Below are 23737 nucleotides of genomic sequence, written 5' to 3'. Positions count from 1 at the left end.
GTGCAAACAAGGACAATGCTCCATGTTATATTGAATGCACTTCCCCCACGGCAGCCAAGCAGTCATGCTGTCCTGAGGGCAGCGCATTCAAGTGAAATTTATTTATTTATTTATTTATTTAAAAGTTTTATAAAACGCGTAGTAACTCAAAGAGCATCCCAGCGCTGACCTGTTTCTCCAAGGGTTTCAGCCGTCTAATGAAATTATGTCTGTGGGAAAAGGAGGGTTTTTAGGGTTTTTCTGAACTGGAGGTAGTTCGGTTCTGTCCTGAGTCTTCGTGGTAGATGGTTCCAATGTTTGGCCGTGTGAACCGAAAAACGACGGCCACCGGTCTTGGCTTTTCTGACTCTAGGGGCTACGATAAGATAAGCAGCCGCTCGTGTTTCACTGTGAAGGCTGCAACCCACCTGCACTTTTAAGGGAGATTAGTGACTGCACCCACCTGCAAGGAGATGTCTGGGGGCTCCATAGGATCCTCTTTCCCCCTCCAGAGGACTGTTATCAGGGGGCGCAGTGACTGTGCATCACTTTTAGATGGCGCACTGGCAGTGCCCCCCCTGACAGCTTCTTTGCCTCGTGCCCACCTCTATAATATGGTGTGGGCGCAGAGACAAAAACTGATAGATTTACGGAAAGCGCTGCACAAGCATCTGTGGCCCTTTCTGTAATATCAAAGTGCCCCTGGGGACGCGCAAAGCGGGCACACATGCCTGTGGTGTCCCCAGGACACTTTCCATTATACTGACCCTGATGTGTTAATCAATACTACATGGACCTGTGAACAGTTATTAGAGGAGTTTCACATGAAAATGACTTACCTTGGCATTCTGCGCAACACTGGCCTGGTCTGGTAATGGGACTGGCACAAGTGGTCTGTGGGCACACCAGAGTGGTGCACAGTACATTGCCACTGAGGCAGCTGCAGCGCTGGCAGGCATCAGATGGCGAAGTAAAGGTCTGGCGATTGGCATATTCCTGCCCCTGGAAGAAGCAGCTGTCACAGGTGGGGCAGCACAAGGAGGAGGGGACAGGATGGGTGCACTGCTGAGCACATGGATTACGAAGGCATGTCACCACTTCATTCTGGAAAAGGATGTAACAAGAGAATTAGATACATCAGGCTGCTAATCAGTCCATAGCACTTTTTTGACAGCCGTATTTTGACAGTCAGGTGAACCCAACTTTTCTATGCTCCACTACTTTCCATCTTAAACAGGGAGTCCGTCCGGGTTCTTGACGTAGCCTGGCGCTGCATAATGTGTACTAAACACCTTTGACCCATATTGTGCTGTTCTTTGGTTTCTCAATCGTCATCTATGCAGACAATACACAGCTCCCTTTGTCTAGATCTGAGCAAGTCGCTAACTCACAGGCGCTCTTTAAAGATTGCTTATCATCGGTTGATAAATGGATGCCTAAGAGCTATCTGCAATTTAATTTAACTAAAACTGAGATTCTGTTTTTTGGAACGCCTGACACCATTTGGTCCCATTCATGGTGGCCTTTGGATTTAGGTCAAGCTTCTATTCCTTCAACCAAAACCAGAAACATTAGAATTCTCTTTGAACAAGGCTTGCCTTTTACACCTAAGATTATGACAGTTAGCTCATCCTGCTTTGTTCTTTTGAAAACCCTTAGAAAAGTTTGTGATTTTCTACCTGTGGTCTGTTGGAAACCCATCATACAGGTAGGGAACACATCTAGGTTGGATAAGGATTATGGCAACTCACTTTACCTAGGGCGCCTGAAATATGTCATTCAACAACTACAGACAGTACATAATGCTGTGCCTTGCTTAGTCTTAAAACTAACAAACCACCTTTTTGTTCAAAGTCACCTCCACGGCCTTACAGTGGCTCCCCAATCATAAGAAGGTTCTTTTTAAGATCACTTACAGAGCATTAACTGAAAAGGTTCTAGTTTTAAAGGATGGTGCATTTGTACAGTCCGGTGACAGTTTTAAGATCTTCAAAAATTAAATTGCTCACAGTACTTACGTTTTGGCATGCAAGAACAGGTAGGCGTCCTTCCTACCCGCCAAACACTGGTACCTTCTCCCAGTTAACCAGCGTATGGCACCTACCATTATGATGTCCGAAAAAACGGTAAACCTAGATTTTTTATCTTGATTAGTCTTCCATTTGTTTAGCTTGCATTATCTCTAGCATGGGGAGGTTCCTTGGCGTATCTTTTTGTGCTTTACAAGATTTTTATGCCTTAATTCATTTTGCGTTACATCTTTCTGCGTGTGAGAACGCATTTTGTAGCTTCAAATGTACTTCCAAATATGCTTGGTGAATGAAGCATTTCAGTAAAAAAATGAGTGCACTAATAATGATGATCACTACTATCTTTTTTCGTTTTCCCAGGTTGTCCTTACTACATAGGATTATTGATTCAATTAAACAGTTCTGCTTATTGAAGTCTGGCATAGCCTTACATGCTCTTGTAAAGAAGTTAGGAATATGAATTTACTTGTCCACTCCATAAAGCATGATAATGTCCTAGATCATCCTAAGTCTAAAATCCTATAACACCTACTAATTAAATCAACTCAACAATCAAAGAATCCCATGATGATCTAACACAACAATCAGAAATCAGACCCGGCTCAATGATCGAATTCCAGAGACTGTGGCATGAAGTTGCCCAAATTCTGACAGCTCTGCAATGTCATCTTAACAGCAATGTACTGCTACAGAAATCTCAGTAAAAGAACATAACATAGTATAACACTGGCACCCGGACAAACACTGCATTATTGTTTTCTTCCCAAAGGGGTACAGAAGAATGGTGGCAAGGGAAGATGTAAAGGTCACCAGTGGAGATCCAGTTAGGGTACTAGTTATAAGCTCAATGGTTGAGACAGAAAAGATTATGTTATTGCCTCTAACAGTCAAGGGTTTAAGAACTAAATGTCTAAAATACTACATCCTGCAAACCAGGAAGACTCAAGACCATGCGAAAAGTGTCATGGATCTGGTATATAAGAGGTTAGCAGCCCAGAGAGAAGAACCAACAATCCTTTATTTTATTTATTTATTTATTTTTTTAATATGCAGTGAACACAGAATACATAACATAGGAAATGAAAAATACAATGTGTAGCAACCCCCCTACCCCTCCACCCGGCTGAGATTTTACAAAGAGTGTCAGATCATCAAAAGCCTATTCATATAAATCATGTTAGAGCAGAAGTGTCAAAGTCCAAGGTATCCAAATACAATATAAAATGCTTCAACGAGCAATTAGGTCGAAAAAATGTCAACACATTGGCTAGAATCACATGATAAAATGACCAGTGCACCAACACTTCATCGGACTGAGAGCGCCACAACAAGGATACAAATTGATAGTTATAGCATGGAGCATAAGCTAAGGTGACCAGTGCAACAGTACATCCATAAGAGGGAAAGCGCCAAAGCAGATTATATATTAAACAATGTAGCAGGAAGCGTCGGACAAAGTGACCAGTGCAATAATTCAGCAAAAAAGACGGAGTGGCATACATTCAAGTAAAAAAGTTTCCTAATTTGGATAGAGACAATCTTTAAGCACTATCTTCGATTGCTTCGGGGTTTGACCGGTTTAACCAGCAAGTAAGAGGCTCCCAGATGATTAACTCTTTTTCCCTTGCCCGGTGACCCTTTTTGGAATAGATTGCTTTTTCAAGAGAGAAGATTGAGTAAAACCAAGCAAGCCAATGCGCGAACAGTGGGGGATCAGGGTCCAGCCAGGCTGTCGCAATGCACAGCCTGTAGGTGGCCATGGCGACGAATATTAAGGCCCCCTATTCTTTCTGTCCATTGAGCTCTGTATGCCAAGTAAGACAATGGAGGGCTTTAGAAGTACATTTTTGAGTAGCACTTGACCTGGGAAGGATTGAATTTTATGTAATAACGGTCCCAGTTTATCACATGTAACGAACATGTGGATTGAGTCAGCGTCAAACTCTGCACAGCGCGGACAGTGTGTACCTTTCCCAGTCTCCCATTTCGCTATCCTAAAGGGAGTGAAATATATAAAAAAACAGGTTTTATAAAATTGCGCCTGAAGACTAGCAGACAGCAAATCATTTTGGGAGGTTTTAAGCGCTAAGCTAAAAGCATTGTTAGAAATATTCAGTTTTTGTTGCCACTTAGTTGATACTATAGACAGATCATCGGGCATTAAACTATCTTGAAAATTGTAAATAATACCAATGTGTGGAGGTATAATCCCACAAAGTTTCCCAATCAATTCGCAGTTAGCGAAGCCTGAGGGCCCCCCAGTCTTCCAAAGGAAAAAGGACTTAATAGCAGGACAATTAAAAAAGTCACTATTGTCAAGATTGTAGACAGATTGAAGTTCTTCAAAAGGAAGAACCTCCTGCGGTGAACAAAGGTCATCTAGTTTCTTAACACTCTTATCAAACCATGTTTGTAAGTACGATGGTCTACAAATATCCGGTAGGTTGGGATTATTCCTGATAGGCGTATAAAAATTAAATCTGCCAATACCTAAATTCTTGCCAACGGCAGTGAAAACCTTGTATACCCCCAACAGGGTCTTGAGTTTGACCCTTCTGTAATATCCAAATTCCAACTGGCGCCACAAGCAACCCCAGGCGTCAGGACCGAGCAAAAGTTTGAAAGGTGAGGGTAGACCTATCGCTGGGGTTGGGGGAGAGTCTTGCAGTAGTATAGGACATGATTGTAACACAGTAGCCCTATAGTAAATTCTTAAATTGGGTAACGCACACCCCTTTCTTTCCGGAGGTAAGGACAGGAACTTGTATGCCCTCCTAGGTTGGGAGAATGCCCACACAAACTGAGAAAATAACCTGTCAAGTCTTAAGAGTGTTGGTTTGTTAAACTCTAACGGTATGGCTCTAAAAAAGGAGAGAATTTTAGGGGACTTTTTTTTTAGCACATTACAGCGACCAACGATGGAAAGATTTAAGTTGTTTAAACCGCTCAAGGCTTTCTTTGTCTCTGAGACAAGAGGGTCCATATTCTGGCCGACTATCAGATCGGTATCAGCCAAGATGTCTATGCCCAAATATTTAGCTTTGGCCACTACTCTTCCATCGTTCCAGGTGATTCTTTTGTGGATTAAAATTTGCGTTTTCCCTTTATTTAGTTTATATCCTGATACAGAACCAAAGAATTGGGCATTGGCCTAGATTTCAGGAATAGCTTTCTCGGGATAGGGTGTAACCAAAGCCAAATCATCGGCGTAGGCCATGATTTTAGTTACTAGGCCAAATCTACTCACTGCTTGTCTACCCTTGTTTCCCTCAAGTTTTTTAATAAGTGGATCGATTTACATAGCAAAGAGTAATGGGGAGCAGGGGCAGCCCTGTCGGGTCCCCCGCAAGTTTTTTATTTGTTCTGTTAGAGTCCCGTTAATAAACACACGCCATAGGGGTAAGGTATGGTGCTTGAATGGCCTGGATGGCATTAGGCCCAAAATTCATTTTCTGCATGACACCCCAGAGAAAATTCCAGGAGACCCAATCGAATGCTTTTTCGGCATCTAGAAGTATTACAGCCATCGGGTCCCCTGAAACTTGTGCAGCGTCAAGCAGAGTGATAACCCACCGAATATGCTCAGTAGTGCCTTTGGCAGGAATAAACCCATGCTGCCACCTGGACACGAGGCCTTCAATTCTGACCGAGAGCCGTGAGGCAAAGATTTTACCTTTGAGTCACCATTTATAAGAGTGATAGGGCGATACAAGCCTATTTCTATTGGAGATTTGTCTTTTTTGGGAAAGACAATAATCTTGGCTATAGACCAGGATTGAGGAGAAGTAGCACCATAAAAGATTTGCGTCACTACAGCACTGAAAATATCTTTGATTTGGAGAAGAAAAACTTTATAAAATTCAACTGGGATACAGTCAGGCCCGGCAGCTTTTTCCGTCTGGTAGGTTGGACAGGGCCTTGGCAATTTCATCCCAGGAGGGAGGAGCCTCAAGTTGCTCCCGCTCGTCTCTACTGAGGGATGAGAGCACAATTGGGTCCATGTAGCGGTCGAGCTCAGATTGCTCATCTGGCTGAGCTATCGCAGTTTCCTCTGAGTTTAAGCCCTGAAAGAATTTGCAAAAGGCTGTGGGAATTTCTTCTGGATTGCTAGTCATAACCCCTGAGGAAGTCCTAATTTGTTTAATTTCATCAGAGGTGGTCTGTTGTCTCATTCTCATTGCCAACTGATGGCCGATCCTTTCGCTACACTCATATGCTTTTTCTTGTGTAGTAGCCCACTTGGAAGGGGCTTTCTCGTCCAGAATTGAGCAGATCTCAGCCCTGGCAGCCGCACTGCGAGTTGAGCCGTATCTATCTCCCCCTTCGCTTGAACAGCCAAAATGAGGTTTTCTTCTTATTTTGCTAATTTTGCATGTAGCTCCATCAGCTCTGCCATCTCCTGCCGGTTTTTCCTCAATGAAAATTGTAAGGTTTCGGCCCAAGCACAGGCTTTTAGTGTGTCCCAGACTACCATAACGGGAGCTGAGTCTAGGTTTATATCAATAAAGGACTGTATCCACTGCTTCATATGAGTCTGATAACTTTCATCTAGCAGGAGTGCTCTCTCAAAACTCCAGGATGAGAATTCCTTGCGAGTAATCAGACTCTGAATATTGAAGGCTAAGGGATTATGGTCCGAAAAAATGCGGGGAAGTAAATCAATTTCACTATTATAAATGACAGAGGAGGAACCCAGAAAAAAATCCAAGCGCGCAAAAGACTTGTGAGGTGAGAAAAAAAATGTGTAGCCTGGCAGAGTAGGATTTAAATAAGACCAGGCATCGACGAGCCCATGAATATGCATAAGATTTTTAAGGGCTTGAAGCACTTTGGGTTTGCGAGTAGTCAGCTGAACTTGTGAATTTGACCGCCAGTTGCAGGGTAGATTAATATTAAGGTACCCGCATAAAATGACAGGGAGGAGCCAATGTGCCAATTCTGCTGAAACACAATCTAGAACGCTAGGGTCATCCAAAGCATTTCCATATATAGAGCAGAGGGTGAATGAAAAGGTGGGGGTTATATGGCATTCTGCAAACAACCATCTTCATTGGGGGTCAGGTTTGACTCGGGTAGTTTGAGGTAAGCAATTATGGCGTGCTAAAATAGCCACACCCCTAGTTCTAGTTTCTTGCGATGTACCCCCAATAAACTTTGTATCCCAAAGTGTTTAAAAGATGCAACTGAGAGCCTTCTATGTGTGTCTCTTGAAGGCACACAATGTTGGCCCCCATTAACCGTAAGCTCTGAGCTACCCTCTGCATTTTTCGAGAGTCGTTCAACCCACAAATATTCAAAGAAATGATTTTAAAATTTGTAGGTTCATCTAGATTTTAAAGAAAAAAAGCCCCATAATGAAACGCTTTAGGTAAGTGTGTGCAAGATACAAATAATCCCTATTGAATCCATGAGTCATAAAGTCAGCATAAATGAAGCACATCAGACACACTGAAGTCTGCCTGAACTGCGCAGAAACATAGCCCGTATCAAATTTAAAGATAATCTGGATATACCTTTGACACTTAACTGTTCGTATACATTAAACATTGAGCATAGCAAAAAACAAAAGCAGCTACTTTGTATTCAGCCTTCCCCCCCTGGACACCCACCCCCCCTTCCAGCCCTACTCTAACCTCCAACCCCTCCCCCCAAAAAAATGAGCAATCAGGAAGACCCTGAATGATGGATACCTATTGTAACACCCCGCCACCCGTCCCTTGCCGTGTTAGAAAAGCCTATGTTTAGCTTGCGACCTATATTAAGACGTCAGGCCATTACAAATTTTAGCTAAAAAAGACCAAAAGGGGGATTGTTCATCCCTATAGCCTGGACCCAACCACACCCAAAGGAGAGAACCAGAGCTATCAAAAAAGAGAAGAAGATAACAAGCAAAATATATAAGGAATGCTAAATAGAGAGCAAAACTATCTAGTCACAGGTTAGCTAGAACCACACTAAACCGAGAATAGCATTAGCTTGGCATTTTTCTGGCTATAATTCCAGTGAGAAACTCTTGAGCACTAATTTCTGAAGTAAAAACACATGAGGCGCCAATCAGTATGACCTTCAGCTTAGCAGGATTCATGAGGAAGACCTGTGCTCCCAGTTGTTGAAATGGGACGATTAACTGGCGAAGACGCCATCTTCGTTCCACAGTTGTATGGCAAAAGTCTGGTTCGGCGAAGAAAGATACCCCCTAAAAACTTTTCTGAGAGTACTGTTGAGCTTGATCAAAAATTAGCTGTCTTAATACAAAGTTCTCAAAGAAAACCAAGAAGGCTCAAGGTCTTGTGGCTTCATTAGAATTACCAGACTGCTTTTTTAGTGTAAAAGGGAAGCGGTGAGCTCGTTGGATTTCGTGTTCCCAACACTACTCGGTCAGTTCGGGAAAGGCCCCCCTGAGAAGATTTATGATGTAGCACCGGGGATCTTCTCCCTCCGGAATCCCAAGAAGGCAGAGGTTATTTTGGCGTTGCCTATTTTCATATTCTTCCAATTTCCACATGACGTCTGTCATTTGATCCCCCTGAGAGGAGCATTGGTTCTAGAGTATTACGACTTCCGATTCAAGGCATTCAGTTCGGCCTTTCACCATGGTCACTCTTTCACAAATGTCAGAACATGTTTTGTTAAGTTTACGAAGACCCCCCTGTAATTTTTTAACAGAACATTTAGCCTGCTGGTTGTCTACCCTGGCTTCTTCCTGAAATTGTTTAATTGAAGACAGTATAGCAGCCAAAGAAGGTTCTGCAGTTTGATCTTGTAGGGCACAGGCCATTTTTGCAGGTTCGCCATTGGAGGAAAAAGAGAGGTGAGACCCAGAGTAGTTCTATTTGAGCTGCTCTCTCTTATCCATCTTCTTCCCCCTACTCTTCGCCCCCTGGTGCTTCTGTTTTTAAACCGTGCTTCTCCCTTTAGAGGCATTACTGAATTTAGATTCAGAGAGGTCGCAATCACTGGAAGAAGAGGAGCTTAATTCGGGCGGAGAATTTGAGCCGTCTGAGACAGAAAAAAAGTGCTCTCCAGGGGGATCTGTAGAGCCAGGATTTGGTGGCCATTGAGCACTAGCACTAACAATAGTACCTTTTGTGTCCATGGCATCGGAGGACGAGGGGCCCCAAACAGCAGGAACCTGAGGGTCTTTGGGGATTAGAAACAAGCTGGAGCCAGCGATGGTCAGCGTGTCAGTCTCTGCAGGAAGAGCAGGGATGTCCGAATTAAAATTAAAGGTGTCTTTATGAGGCCCTTGGTTTTGGGTTGTCAAACCAGGCTCCAAGCCGAGTAAGCCAGATAAAGGAGGGATAGGTTGAAGCTCAATCTGCACCTCAGGAAGTTTGGCTGAGCTAGACAAAACTGTTTCTATTGAGTCATTTTCAATCCTGCCATCGCCATCGTTTGAAAGTCTTCCCCCATTGGCAGGACCTGCGTTGATCGCCACCCCCATGACAGAGAATAGTTTAGCAACTGAGAGTTGAGAGGAACCCCCATCTTTTTAGGCCCCCCCACCAGCAGGTTTATTTGATATTTTCGTAGGGCCCACAGTCTCTCGCTTGCTTTTAGGGTTTACGTCTGCATCCAAAGAGTGAAGCATTGCAGTTGAGGTACCGGAACTGGGGTTAGCTGGAGTCTTGCGTTTTACCCCCTGGACCCCGCGAGAAGACATGATTAACTCACCAGTCAGGAAGGAGATCAGCAAGTATTGCAAGTGCCAGAGAAAGCAGCCAGGCAGGGAAAAGACCAAACAGGCAAGCGGGCCGCTCCAGCCACGCAGGGAGTACCGCAGCTCAATCCAACCTTCACCAGAGTAGAAAGGGAGGCTTCGCGTGATACAATGTTTCCCTCCAGCGCCGAGTCTCAAGTTTGTCAGGCTTCTCAGCGTTCCAATGCTGCGTCTCAAAATTGACGATCTCCTCAGTGTTCTTGCGTCTTTTAGAAAATGCCGAGCTCTTCGTGATCGAAAGAGTCCACCAAAGCACCCAGAGCAGCAGCCCGGCGTTGACTGATCCCAGCAAGGCAGTAACACCCGGTCAGGCCACATAGCTGACGGCCGTAAGAACCCGTTGCGCAGGCGGCGGTGAGACAGGGAATCACACAGGGACCATCTTGCTCCCTCCAAGAACCAACAATCCTAACTCTTCCAGGAAAGTCATAAAGAAGGACACTCTTGTCTTTGCTACTAATACAAATCCACAAAAATACTAATTGCCTCTGCGCTGTCTTGACCTTGTGACACACTTCATTTATGCAGGCTGTTAAGGATTTCTGGCTATATTTTCAGGGTACTCATTTCAAATGTATATTTAATACTAAGCCCTCAGTTCTTGTCCTAAACATCAGTAAAATTATTGTAAGACTATGCAAGCCCATGATAAAATCATAACACTATGGACTTTCTTTTAGACTTTGGATTGAAGACAGTGGATTACATTTTATAAGGGCAGATGTTAACATGTGATATCAACTGTTTCTGTAAGAAAGGGTAAATGTCAAAAGTGAAGTGCTATGGACTGGTTTAGTTTGGTGAGAAATGTGTGCAAATAAACTTTCCCAGAGTGAATAATAAAAAAAGTGCGTTTTGCCATTGATTATCAGCCATTTTGATACAAAAGGACTCTACGAGGTACCTTAAGTGTGTTTCTACTGGCAGTGTTAGCTGCAAAGAAAATGAAAGTGCTTACAATGGGAAGCAATCAGTCTCTTAGGGGATGGCTAGATTTTTAAATGAACACAAGCATTTCTTACCAGTTTCTATGATCTTACATTTGGATGTGTAACCATGTATTAGGGCCGTGACTGCAGTATGGGATAAGGTTTTGGCAAATCATGTTGTGAGCAAAGTGACTCAAGCTAATGTATAAAATATTTAAAAAGTAGTTCTCATGGTTGTAGACTGTACAGAGAGAGAAGGGAAAGTGAAAAATCTAAACAGATAGTTAAACTCTAGAAAACCCATGAGAGTTGTTAGATTGGAAGGTGAATTTGTTTTTATTGAGGATGAATATGGTTGCAATAATGGTTTTATTGCAAAATGTGTTGGAGAGGCTGGTTCCTACAAATAGGTCTATTACTTTATGATTAGACTGCATCTGCAGATGTGAAATATGGCTCTACAGGATTAGTCAAGGATGAGATGTTGAGGAGTAATGGTGTGGTGGTGACTGGTCGACGTTCATCATCGGCTGAGATGGGGAGTCTGATTGGGACATGTTAACTTCTTTGGTCTGGGTTCGGTATCCTGCGAGTATGCAAGAGTATCTGAGCATCTGCTGCAAGTAAGGTGTCAGATTTTTTTTAGGTAGAGGAACATTCTTGATCCATTAAATAGCTTCTGTGTTCTAACAATTGCACTCCTTTCCATCCTCCTTTCAAGTTCCTCTGCAACATTTTACAGTACAATGTTATATTGACATATATGTGTGTGTATATGTGAAGAACTGGAAATCTGTTTCATCCTGACTTAATTCAGCCTGAGTCCTTATATCATTTGACATTTAAAAAGTGAACAATTTGAAGTTCGTGGTCATCCTCTACCTGAGAATAGAAGTTATATTGTAAAGCTACTGAGAACAAATTCATCTTTCTTAACTCTGCCCTCACTGAGTTGCCACAAAACTGACTCTTAGACTCAACTAGTTTGATCTGATACTAACATAATTATTGTGGTGGAACAATATTTGCAACAATCAAAAGCTAAAATATAGTCTCCGCTCATTTGCAGGCAGCAGGGCCGGACTGAGAACCAAAACCGGTCCTGGCAAAGTACTCGGCCGGCCACCACCAGGGCTTGGGGGTGCCGCCGAGCTCTTTGCCTGGGCCGGTTATTGGCCGATTTTGTTACAGGGCTGATTTTGCAGCTAGGCTGCGAAAACGGCCCTGTAACAAAAATGGCCCCCAGGGGCCCAAAACCAGCCCCCACCTGGGGGGTGCACCGGAGTATTGCGCGGTACCCGCTATGGCCAGTCCGGCCCTGGCTGGCAGCCATTTGTTATTGTCAAATACATTGCACCACTTTCCAATGTACGTTTTTCAGAATTTTTCTATTAAGAAAAGAATACCATTCTTTATGCCACAATTGCCTTTTCCAGAATGTTAAGTGCAAAAGAACCAAGGTCAATTCTCATTGCCCTCCCCTCACTCCTCTTCACACTCACCAGACAGGTACACTTTGCACATTTGTCCACAGGAGATGGGAAGGCTTCTCCATTCTCATAGGGTTGCCCATTGTAATTGCATCTTCCGGTGCACACGGGGCAACACTCTCCAGGTGAGGTGACAGGGTGATGACAACTAACAGGTGGGCATGTCACAGGTGCGCAGGTCACATCTCCATTCTGAGAAAGATCAGCAAACAATTATGCTACTTATAATGACAGCAGCTCGAACAGAACTATGCAGAACTAGGCACCCTTATCGGCCACCCACGTCTTTGACCCCCTGTCTCCAAACATGCCCTTAGACTGAATGATGTATGACCCATCCATTAACTCCAAAGGTAAACACAGCTCCCCAAATGCTTTCATAGTACCAGGCATGTGCAGTATCTGCATCTGTCATTCGGATCTGGAAACCGCTCCCCATTCCTGCAGTCTCTCCCATGGAAGCTGCAGTCGCTGCAGACATGACACCGACAGGGGTCCAAAGTTGGGTGGGAGCAGTGTGCCTTTGAGCATGTCTTTGGGCCACATGTCACCTCTCCTCTCTGTAGAAGAAAGAATTGCAGCAGGTTATTTACATCAGCTGTCACTCCAAGGACACTTGTCAGATATCCTTGCATCTCCTACCTTACTCTGAAGTAGTGCAATGTGATTCTAAATCTACTGAGATGACATGTCTTCGAACAGTGTATATCAAGCACTGACCATCTCACATGGACAAATCCAGCTGGGGAATACCATCTTCTTGAAGATTATTTAAATGGTATTCGCAATTCAAAAAAACAGAGGCGTTAAGATGCAAGCCAGAGGTACTGCTTGCCTCTTAAGACTCGACAAGTGTAGGGTAGCGATACTCTAAACCCACTCCAGATGAGTCCATCTGAGGGCAACTAAATGATGGCAGACCCTACAGAGTACTGGTGCTGCCTAGATTGAGGCTTCCCATGTGTACAAAATGCACATTTTTCAACAGGCCATGAATTCTCCCATAGTATGAAAATGTGGTAGTCGTTTTAGGTATCTGGGTATAACTTTCTCCGTGACCAAAGGGGTCTTTGCTAGGCTAGTGTGATACAATGTTCGTGCAGTTAGGACCTTGGTATGAGGATGCAGGATTTCCTGTGCAAAGAACAGTTGCTTCCTTTGAATTTATTTGAAGGATAGTGGGAATACACAGAAGTATTTCTGAAAGTCTAGTTGCATGATGGAAGCACACTAATATTTCATATGAACACCTAAAGCCTGTAGGATTGTCACATTACACTTGAAGTTAATCCTGTGAAAGGAATGGAAGGATTCTTAAGTCAGGAATATCTTGCTCATAATGTGTATATATGCCAAAAGAGTAAGGTTTTAGAGTTATATGATTCAGTTTCAGAAATTACAAGTTCCATACAAACATATAGAGAGCTGGTTACATAGTAATACCACTTTTATATTTCACTTCACAATTACAGTTAAGTGCATAACTTTCAAGTAACTAAAGATATCTCTTTATCTATAGACACCCACTACAGACTTCAGACATCAGTGTCCAGAGGTTTTGAGTCAAAGTGGTGTAGTCCAGTATCTCTATTTTCTTTGGTGGTCTTTTCCCATTTTTCCAGCTGCCCACGTGCTCACTGATTGAAACAGTGGGAGATAGTACAGTGTGTCACCCATGTTGGATTCCAACCATAAGGTTTGTGCATTCTGACGAAAAGATGCATGGAAGATACAGAGTTGAATCATCTTTTAGACCGAACTATGATTTGATAGATGGATAACTCTAATTTCATTTTCTGTTGAGTGGAAATAAAACCCAAGCATGTAATGGGAAAAAAGTCAAATCTCCTAGGAGCATTTACCAAACTCCTCTGGGAGTGGAAGATTTATCTTCTTAACAATAACAAAAGTACCATTGTGCCAGTCAGTTTTCCCAAGACATTGCTTATTTCAGTCTTTGCTATGAACAGATTAAACACTGCAAGCATTTCATTAGTTAATTTGCATTCTCCAAACCAGGGACTACCCCACAATTTGGGAATGGACAGTATTTTCTCATGTAAGAGACAAGTCTAAAAGGGCACCTTCTACGACCTGCCAAGAGCAATCAAAATATGAATTACTTAACAGGACAGAATAAAGACGAGCGAAACAGGAAGACATGTTGGCCCGTTCCCATGTGTTCGTCTCAACCCACTTCAAATACTGGTTTGTAACATTCTAGCTCTCTGCTGCCTGCCTTTGAAATATAGATTGAACCCTATAATATAAAATACAGTCATATACCACAATGCACTGCAATGACATGACTACAGACTTGTCTCTACAATTCATCAGTATGGCTTACATCAATGAGTGGCAATCCTTTGGAAAATCCTCCGATTGAAAATGGTACGTATCTCAGGTACGCATGTCCAGCATCTCCCTTTGACAGATATTGTATTGAAATCCTTCACACAGTTTCTCCAATGAATACCTCCCCCGCATCTCTTCGATGCCCCATCATCCAGATTCTCACTGATACCAGGGGGCGTTTAATACAGAATATTAATCTCTAGAAGAGTCAATATTGGAGAAGCCCCTAATTCTCTCTGCCTCTCTGTTGCTGCCTTTGTAATTTAGCATTCTTCTATATCTGTCTGAAACTGTGTAAACAAGTGTGAATGTGCTATGCTTGTTTGCTTTCTGTTCATTGTTCTGAGACCTAGAATGTTGAACTTTCTCCTACCGTATCCAGCTATCCTTTAGGTCTGCAGCACTTTTACTTTCCGTTGACTCAACGTTTAATTTTACTTTTCATTTTAACCTATTGCTTCATAATCTACTAAAATGAAAATATGTTTACATTATTAATGTGCTCCTTGCAAAACGAGGGCAAGCTTTTATTGAAAGGTTAAAGAAAGAATGGGTTGAAGTTAACAAGTCATCAGAGAGGAGCTTGCTCTTTCAGTCCTACTTATGGGGGAAGTAGGAAACTTATCAACACTTGTTGCTGTGATTGCTTTGTTGCTTCTGCATCACCAGCCCACATACCTGACATCGACACTGCTCACATCCACCAGTTGGTGAGGGGAAGATCACACCATCTGCATAGTCTGTCCCTTCAAAATGGCAGCCTAAAAGAATGGGGAAAGTGTAGCTAATTAGACAGTATTCCATCCTCACTTTTTTCAGATATGTTTGCGAACATACTACTTGTCCCTACTTACAATATAAAAACTGAAGGTTTGAATCTGAATAGTCAGATCATCTTCATTCACTCTAGCTGTTTGAAGAAACATACTGCAAGGCTATGTCATCACTTGCACTTTCTGGCATTACAAGTTTACCATCTCGGGTGGTTCTTGGCACACCATCATACCAGAGACAAAGGAGTGCAAAAAAGAAAATAATAATTCAACAAGCCTTCTATATTTATGGAGCCAAGATCTGGAATGGCATCTCTGTGTCCTTTAGGATGCTCTAACCCAGCTCCGCTTTACGAAAGAGCTGAACACACACCTCTTTTAAGGACACTACATCATGAACCAGTACCAGGCCATGTATCAATTGTGGCATTACCAAGAAGCTTTCCAAAAGGATTACAGCTTGGCATAACTGAAGAAATTTCTGACTAAGGGTTTCAGAAAATGAAAAGCAATGTAGACTGGTGCAGTTTTATGGATAGTAATCAGTATGGAAGAGCGGGATTAAGGTATATCTACATTACAAATTCAACATCTGTGAGACTGAGCACTGTGTACAGAAATTCAATTAGGTTGGGTAGTATAATAATCACATTTAGGTGAATGAGAAATGAGGATGACAAGGGTAGGGATGCATTTCCAAGCTCATATTCTTGGTTACTGGATTGTAACTAAAAGGGGGGCAAAACCTACTTATTACTGAGCTTCATGCCCATTATATCCTAACCAAACTCATATTTCAAGTATATAAGTGGCCCAGCCTAATTGTTACATTTTTTGATGCTTATTGTTTGCGTAGTCATTCCAAGATGTTATGTTTTAATGCATGGTTATTGATTGTACCTTTTCTCTTCCCTTGGGGTTGTTTGCATGTTTTGTTCCCCTGTTATTTTTTCTTATGTCTCTTTTGAATGTTGAGGCTAGAACATTCCACGCCTAATGGGAATGGTTAAGTGGTGGCCTGTGAGATATATAATAAGTAAAGTACCTGCATGTTTACAGTATAATATATGTGATAAAGTACTTCCTGCCATACATTAAAAGGAAATTGTGAGCCACAGAGGAGTTCCTTTAAAGGGTCATGGAACTCTGAATGTACGCAGAGAGATTTTTTTGTTCCTTACAGCACATGGTCACGTCATCACCCTTCGCAAAACCACTTAAATCTTTGGTGTCTTGCTCTTTCATGTTCATTGCAGACAAGAAGAATAAAAGCAGAATCTATACTGACAAATTAAACCTACCAAAAATCAGTTACTAGTTTTGCAAAAAGATATTAGAATCAGTTTAATGTACGTTCAGTAAAAAACGTATGTGGCTCATACTGTGTACAAACATCAGAAATTCTCTTTCCTGCAATGACCTAAAGCATGGACAAAAACACTCTCATAAATACCTCCTTTCTGATGGTCACCTTTTCTTTTTAACAAAACATGTCAGAAGGGAAAAAACTGTTCACAGTTCCTTGTTTAAACTGAACTGCAGCATTAATTATGCTGTGTGACCTGCTTTTCACATTGGTTGCTAGCTCTGTCAGCAGGCCTTGTGAAGTCAGAACTCAACTCAAGTGTAATAACTTATTACAGTTGAGGAGGTATTTCATTTATTTATTAAAGGTGACTAGAGATGTCGCAACATGGCTGTAATAAGGAAATTAGAGACATGATTTTATACTGGAATTACAGGCTCCCATGAATTATATATAAATTATTAACTCTTACCTTTTCCTGTACTGCATTTTAAAGCTGCTAACAAGCTCTGGTACCGGCTATTACGCCATGTTATCCCCAAGTACCACTGTTTTTGGATGGTCACATCCATATATGGAACCATAGCGTGCTGAAGATCCATTCCTTTTCTACATGTCCTCTGCTTGACCTCATCTGCTTTTGCAGAAAGGGATCTACTTCCATGGAATCACCATTTTCATCTCCTGGGAAGTAGTGGCAGTAGAGAGCGCTTCCGGTGTCTCCGATTTGTCTTAATAGCAATTAGTTTCCAGATCTACCTCACATGTTATGCTCCGACACTGTGAGGTAGTTTCTGTCACAAGTCACTGACAGTTTTGGGCGAGAGAACTTCAGGTAAATTTGGGTGTCATCGGCATACATGTGGAAAAGATCATGCAGAGGCATTCGAGGTAGAGGTTGTGAGAATGTGGCTCTATATATACTGGACCCAAGTAAGGTACAGTGTGTATAGAGTCCACAAACCCCAGAGGTATAACAGAGGTTAAAGCCAGGTGTGACCTTACTCTCTGAAGTGGTAGCTTGGTCGAGCAGTAAGGCAGTACCAGAGGACAGTGTAAAGCATTTGTTGTACACACTCAGTCAGCAAAAGGTTTCACACACTCAAAGACTGAACTCCAGGCCAATTGTTTTTATATCAAAGATATAGTTGTTTTATTTTTAGAACCAACAGGTATCACAATATACTGTTCTCAATATGAGAGGTCTCAGATGAGTACTTTGCAGAAAGGCAATAAACTTTGTAAACACCATAGGTACAGGTGTTGCAGTAGGCAACACAATTCTACACACAATTTAGCATTGAGCTCAATGGGTTTTTCTATATAAACACAATTGATTACTTTGTAGATTACTTTGGTAGTTCCAGGACTGGATCCTAGATTCAGTCCTGGGGTCTAAGCTGAAAACAATTTAGTAAAAACGTTTTAGTTATTGCAGTGATATTTCAGGAATATAAAGCTATTTTAAAAGTTCACACTTTTCAACAGAAATCTGGCAATGTTATCCAATGGGAGAAAATTCAGGTTGCAGGTAAAGTACGATCTCATTACTTTTGTAATCCAGTACTGGGCTCCTAGGTCCTGCACTGGGGTCTCAGCTTAAAACAGGTAAGTAATTACGTTTCAGTATTTGGTATGAATTTTTTTAAAATTCTTTTTATTGAATCAAGGCATCAAACAAAAAGGACACAATACAGAAGAATCGCTTTACCATTCTGCAATACATCCTGAAAGGAGAGGGGGGAGCAGAACCAAAGCACATACTTATCAAAAACTTCACGGGGATGGGGGAACATCAAATACAGAGTCTCAAGGTGGTACACAAATCTCCCCTCTATATTTACTCCACTGATCCCAAATTGATTCCCATTTTCTGGGACGTCCTCTCGCCAAGTACAAAGTTTTTTCTCGGAACATACTCCAGTCTAAGTCATTTTTCCAATTGTCAAGGGTGGGAGGCAATTCGGCACCCCACTGTTGGGCAATGTTTCTTTTCGCAATCATATAGCCCAGTGTGGTCCACTGTGTCTGTGCAGAGTTAAGATCAGTGGGTTCCCAAATATTAAGAAGGCATCTGCGTGCCTCCGGTAACAAGGAGACACCCGTAACCTCCCGAATACTATCATGAATCTTACCCCAGTACTCGGCTATGTATCGGCACTCCCAAATGATATGGGAGGATGTACCCACTAGCCCACACTTACGTCTACACAGTCCAACTCCCAACACCTACATCTGTACAAGGCGGGGACCCGTGACATAGATCCTGTGTAGTATCTTCAACTGTACCAGTCGCAACCCTGCAGGAATAGCGACCACTTTTGGGGAGGATACAGCTGATTGCCAGTCTTCATCATCCAATTCTATTCCATCCCGTGTCCACTTATCCCTCAGTTCCTTAAGTAGATCAGCCCTATTATTGATTAGTTTCTTATAGATCAGGGAGATCGTCGTTTCGGGGAGATGACCATCTAGGATTCTATCCTCAAGGGGCGATGCTTCCTGTATATCTACCTCCATTCTCAGGGCCGCCATTAACGAATGTCGAATTAGCACATATCGGAAATATTCAGAACCTGAAAGTTCAAATTCTACCTGCATTTCTTCAAATGATTTAATCCGCCCCTTGACCCACATATCCTTTATAGTTGAAATCCCTATCAGTTCCCATTTATCAAATTCCTTTGTGTTCCAAAGCTTACCCAATCGTTCCGAGTCAAAAAGTGGGGTTGCTAGTGTCAGCCTGTCTCTTCACCCCAAAGAGCTTGTGGCATCATGGCAAATCTTTACAGCAAGTTTAGTAGGTCCCGTCAAATCAAGCCTCATCGGCCTAGAATATAGTGCCCTGCTATAACTACCCCTCGGGAGGAGCCACTTGTCCATAGCGTATCCAGGATCGGCCACGGGCCCATATATTCCATGGTTAATCGCAGCCAGCTGGGAAGCCCAGGATTAACGCTTGATATCTGGGAGGGCAATACCTCTGTCATACCATGGAACCGTCAGCTTGGCAAGAGCAATACGGGGCCTCCCCTCCCATAACAGACTACGTTATAGCCCCTCCACCTCACAGAAATAACTAGCAGGCACTACGTCTAAGGTATTCTGAAGGGCATAAAGGAAGCGGAGCAAAGACATCATCTTGAAAAGGGCTGCCCGGCCCAACAATGAGATCGGAAGCCTTCACCAGTGAGCGGAATCACTCCTAAGCCTTTGCAACGGGGGAAGAAGATTTTCAACATATCTGGCTGTCGGATCCAGGGAGACATAAATACCCAGGTATTTGAATCCACTCGTATTAATCTGGATGGGACACTTTCTCGGAGGAACCGGAACCGGAACCTCACCCTTAAGGACATATAAAATAGATTTCCCCCAATTAATATGGAGTCCGGAGTTTTTACCAAAAGAAGCTAGAACATCACAAACCACTATGAGGGACTTCCGAGGGGAGGTCAGGTAAAACAGAATATCATCCACATATAAGGAGATCCGATCTTCCCACTCAGGGGACCACCATATTCCACGGATTGATGGTTCCCAGCAGATCCAAGCTGCCAGGGGTTCCAAAGCCAGTGAGAAAAGGAGAGGGGAGAGGGCAACCCTGCCAAGTGCCCCGACCTAAATGAAAAAGTGCCGAGACCCGGCCATTGACCACTATCTGGGCGTGCGGCTCAGCATATGATAAACGCACTCAGCCAATATAATTGGGTCCGAATCCGAATTTCGCCAGGACCGCCCATAAATAGGACCATTCTACGGTGTCAAAGGCCGGATGTATGACATTACAACGCATGCTTTTACATCGCATGCCTTTACAACGCTGTTTTTACAACGCATGCCTTTACAACGCATAGTGCTTTGGGGCGCTGGATAGTGAATAGTTTAATTTACTATTCCAACTCCAGTCCCCGTGGATAGTAGGGAAGGTGTTGGATAGTAAATTAAACCTATTCCCTATCCTAGAGCGCCCCCCAGCACAATGCGTTGTAATGGTTTGCGTTGTAAAAGTTGCGTCGTAAAGGCACTGCGTGGTAAAAGTTGCATTGTAAAGGATGTTTCCCTCAAAGGCCATAGTTGCGTCAAGAGAAGCGATCATGGCTGGTTCTTGTAGAGTATGAGCTCTGGCTATTACTCCATGTAACCTGCATAGGTTCAAGGCCGTATTTCTATGGGGAATAAAGCCTGATTGGTCCGGGTGGACCAAATCACCAATCACTTTTATCAGTCTAGTAGCTAAAACCTTGGCTAATATTTTGGGCTCTGCATTTAATAAACAAATAGGTCTATACGAAGCACATTTAGTCTTTGGTTTACCTTCCTTATGAATTACCACCACCGACGCCACTCTCTGGTCCCCCGGCAGGACTCCCCTCTCTCGGGCCTCAACAAACATGCCCTTAAGGTAACGAGCTAGCTTATCTGGTCTGAGCGTATACAGCTCGATTGGGAGCCCGTTAGGTCCCAGTGCCTTGCCCGAATTTAATGAGCGAATGGCTTGAGCTATTTCATCAACCGTTAGGGAACTATCCATAAAATCACTATCCTCCTTAGACAAACATGGAAGCCGTATATCCCGAAGCAGTAAATCGGAGTCCTCCTCCGGTCGATCCGAAACCGAGGCATAGACAGTTTGAAAGTATGCCGCAAAGCCATTGACAATACTCTGGGGGTCAGTAAGCAAGTCCCCTTCATCTGTAACTAGTTCTGGGACCACACGCCCGGTCCTATCTCTCATGTCTAACCAAGCAACCAGTTTCCCCGCCTTATCTCCGAGATCGTAAAGTCTTCCCTTCTATTCCCTGTCAAGAGCTCTAGCCCTATCAGTAACCAAAGATTTATAAGCATGTTGTTTTAGGCTCAGAATATGTAGGCTTGCATGTGTTACCCCCTGCTCCAATTCCTCCTCCAGCCTACCATTCTCAGTCTCCGCCTCAACAATCTCTTTACTCTTTTCTTTCTTGGCTCCAGCTATTAATGATAATGCTTGACCCCTGATGACCGTTTTAAATGCCTCCCAAAGAGACACCAAAGAGGACACCGACCCTTCATTATCTGTAAAATAATCATCTAAAGCCTTTATGAGGTCCTTACGGATTTTGGGATTCCGCAAATACCATGGGTGCCACTGTACCTCGCATCAACAAAACCACCATGGGAGGTAGATCCTTCTCCTACCTAGCAGCTAAAACTTGGAACTCACTTCCCACTCACCTTCGCCTTACTCAGAACCACCTAGCATTCAGAAAGCAACTCAAAACGTGGATATTTGACAAGTAATTCCCCACCCCTCTTCAAGCGCCTTGAGACCCTCTGGGTATGTAGCGCGCTATATAAATCTATTGAATTGAATTGAATTGAATTGGGTTAATAGGGGCAACCCTACCCGCTGATTTCGATGGTATGATTTTTAAAGAATATTTAAAGTTTTCAAAAGTAGACACGAAGAAGACATTTCACAGAAAAGCACACAATGGATTCCTATGGAGAAAATTCAGAGAGGTAGCCGAATGGATGAAGAACAGCCGCCTGAAACTGAACTCTGACAAGACGGAAGTCCTCATCTTGGGATCCTCACCCTCCGCCTGGGACGACTCCTGGTGGCCCCCCCGCCCTAGGCAGCGCACCCAAACCAACAGACCACGCACGCAACCTAGGCTTCATCCTGGACTCCTCCCTCTCCATGGCCAGACAAGTCAACGCCGTCTCCTCATCGTGCTTCAATATCCTACGAATGCTACGCAAGATCTTCCGGTGGATCCCCACCGAGACCAGGAAGACGGTCACCCAGGCCCTCGTCACCAGCCGCCTGGACTACGGCAACGCCCTCTACGCCGGAACCACCGCCAAACTCCAGAAGAGACTCCAGCGGATCCAGAACGCCTCAGCACGACTCATCCTGGACATCCCCCGCCGCAGCCACTTCTCCGGACACCTGAGAGACCTGCACTAGCTCCCGGTCAACAAGCGAATCACCTTCCGTCTCCTCAGCCACGCACACAAAGCCCTGCACAACCAAGGCCCAGGATACCTCAACAGCCGCCTCAACTTCTACGCTCCCAAACGCCAGCTTCGATCGACCAGCCACGCCCTCGCCGCCGTCCCCCGCATCCGAAGAGCCACCACAGGGGGAAGGTCCTTCTCCTACCTCGCCGCCAAGACCTGGAACTCCCTCCCGACCCACATCCGCCTGACCCAGAACCACCTCGCCTTCAGGAAGCAGCTCAAGACCTGGCTGTTCGAGCAGTAGCGGACCCCCTCTCCCCTAGCGCCTTGAGACCCTCCGGGTGAGTAGTGCGCTATACAAATGCTTTGATTGATTGATTGAAGTTACTAGTAAACCCGACTAGGATTACTTTTGCGGTTCAGTACTGGGCGACAAGATGCAGTACTGGCTTCTCTCCTGATCGCAGGTGAGTACTTCCGAATTCGGAATTCAGTTGATTTTATGTGAATATTTTAAGTTTTCAAAAGTAGGCACTTAGATGATTTTTCGAGTCAAACCAGTCAATGTTATCCAACGGCAGGTAAGTGAGTTACTGGTTGCCAGGTGAGTACTCGGCTGGGGAAGTTAGGGTTCTGGGCATAGACTCAGGGGTCCCCCAGGGTCAGGTAGGTACAGTTGGTTCACCCTCAGCGGCACAGGGGCGGCCGGGTGCAGAGGCAGTTAGGCCCAATGTTATCCAATGAGGGGCAGGGGGCCTCCGGTTGGTGGCTGCTGGCTAGCAGGCCACGCGGCTGTGGGAGCTGGGCTCCTGGTCACTTGCTCAGGACAAATGGGGAAGTTGGATAGGGCACAGGTTGCGCTGCCAGGGGCACTCGGGCGGCTGGATGCAGGGTGCCTTTGAGCCGTCGGGTGCTCAATGTTATTCAATGTGAAAGGTAAAAAGGAAACAAAGGCTGCAGATTCGGGGATGGTGATTCTTCAGGTGCGACCACCACTTCGAGAGGTAAGTTGGGATCCTGGAGAAGAGGTAGGTACCCCAAAGGGAGGCACAGGGGGTCGCAGGGCGCCGGGTGCAGTGGTGTCTTTGGGTGTCGGGAACTCTTACCCTCGGCTGGTCGCGGTTGGAGGGGTCCGTGGTTCTGAGGCTGCAGGCGTCGTCTGATTCGTCGAGGAGGGTCTTTGGGCACTGGACTTTGGGTCCCAGTCAC

The 23737-nt window shown here is 44.0% G+C and overlaps 1 protein-coding gene across 1 annotated transcript in view; it reads right to left on the bottom strand.

The window, feature by feature from the left end:
- KCP (kielin cysteine rich BMP regulator) overlaps positions 1–23737 on the bottom strand; it is a 622724-nt gene that overhangs the window by 179069 nt on the left and 419918 nt on the right. Inside the window, exons 39-42 of the mRNA XM_078677796.1 lie at positions 15182–15264; positions 12535–12708; positions 12161–12340; positions 819–1083 (exon numbers count right to left, since the gene is read on the bottom strand). Coding sequence (XP_078533922.1) covers positions 819–1083; positions 12161–12340; positions 12535–12708; positions 15182–15264 — 702 coding nt within the window. The remainder of the gene's footprint in view (positions 1–818; positions 1084–12160; positions 12341–12534; positions 12709–15181; positions 15265–23737) is intronic.

The sequence above is a fragment of the Lissotriton helveticus genome, chromosome 1_1, assembly GCF_964261635.1.
Source record: "Lissotriton helveticus chromosome 1_1, aLisHel1.1, whole genome shotgun sequence".
In the NCBI taxonomy this organism is placed as follows: domain Eukaryota; kingdom Metazoa; phylum Chordata; class Amphibia; order Caudata; family Salamandridae; genus Lissotriton; species Lissotriton helveticus.
Note: the sequence above shows the minus strand (reverse complement) of the source record. Positions and strands in the feature narration are given on the sequence as shown.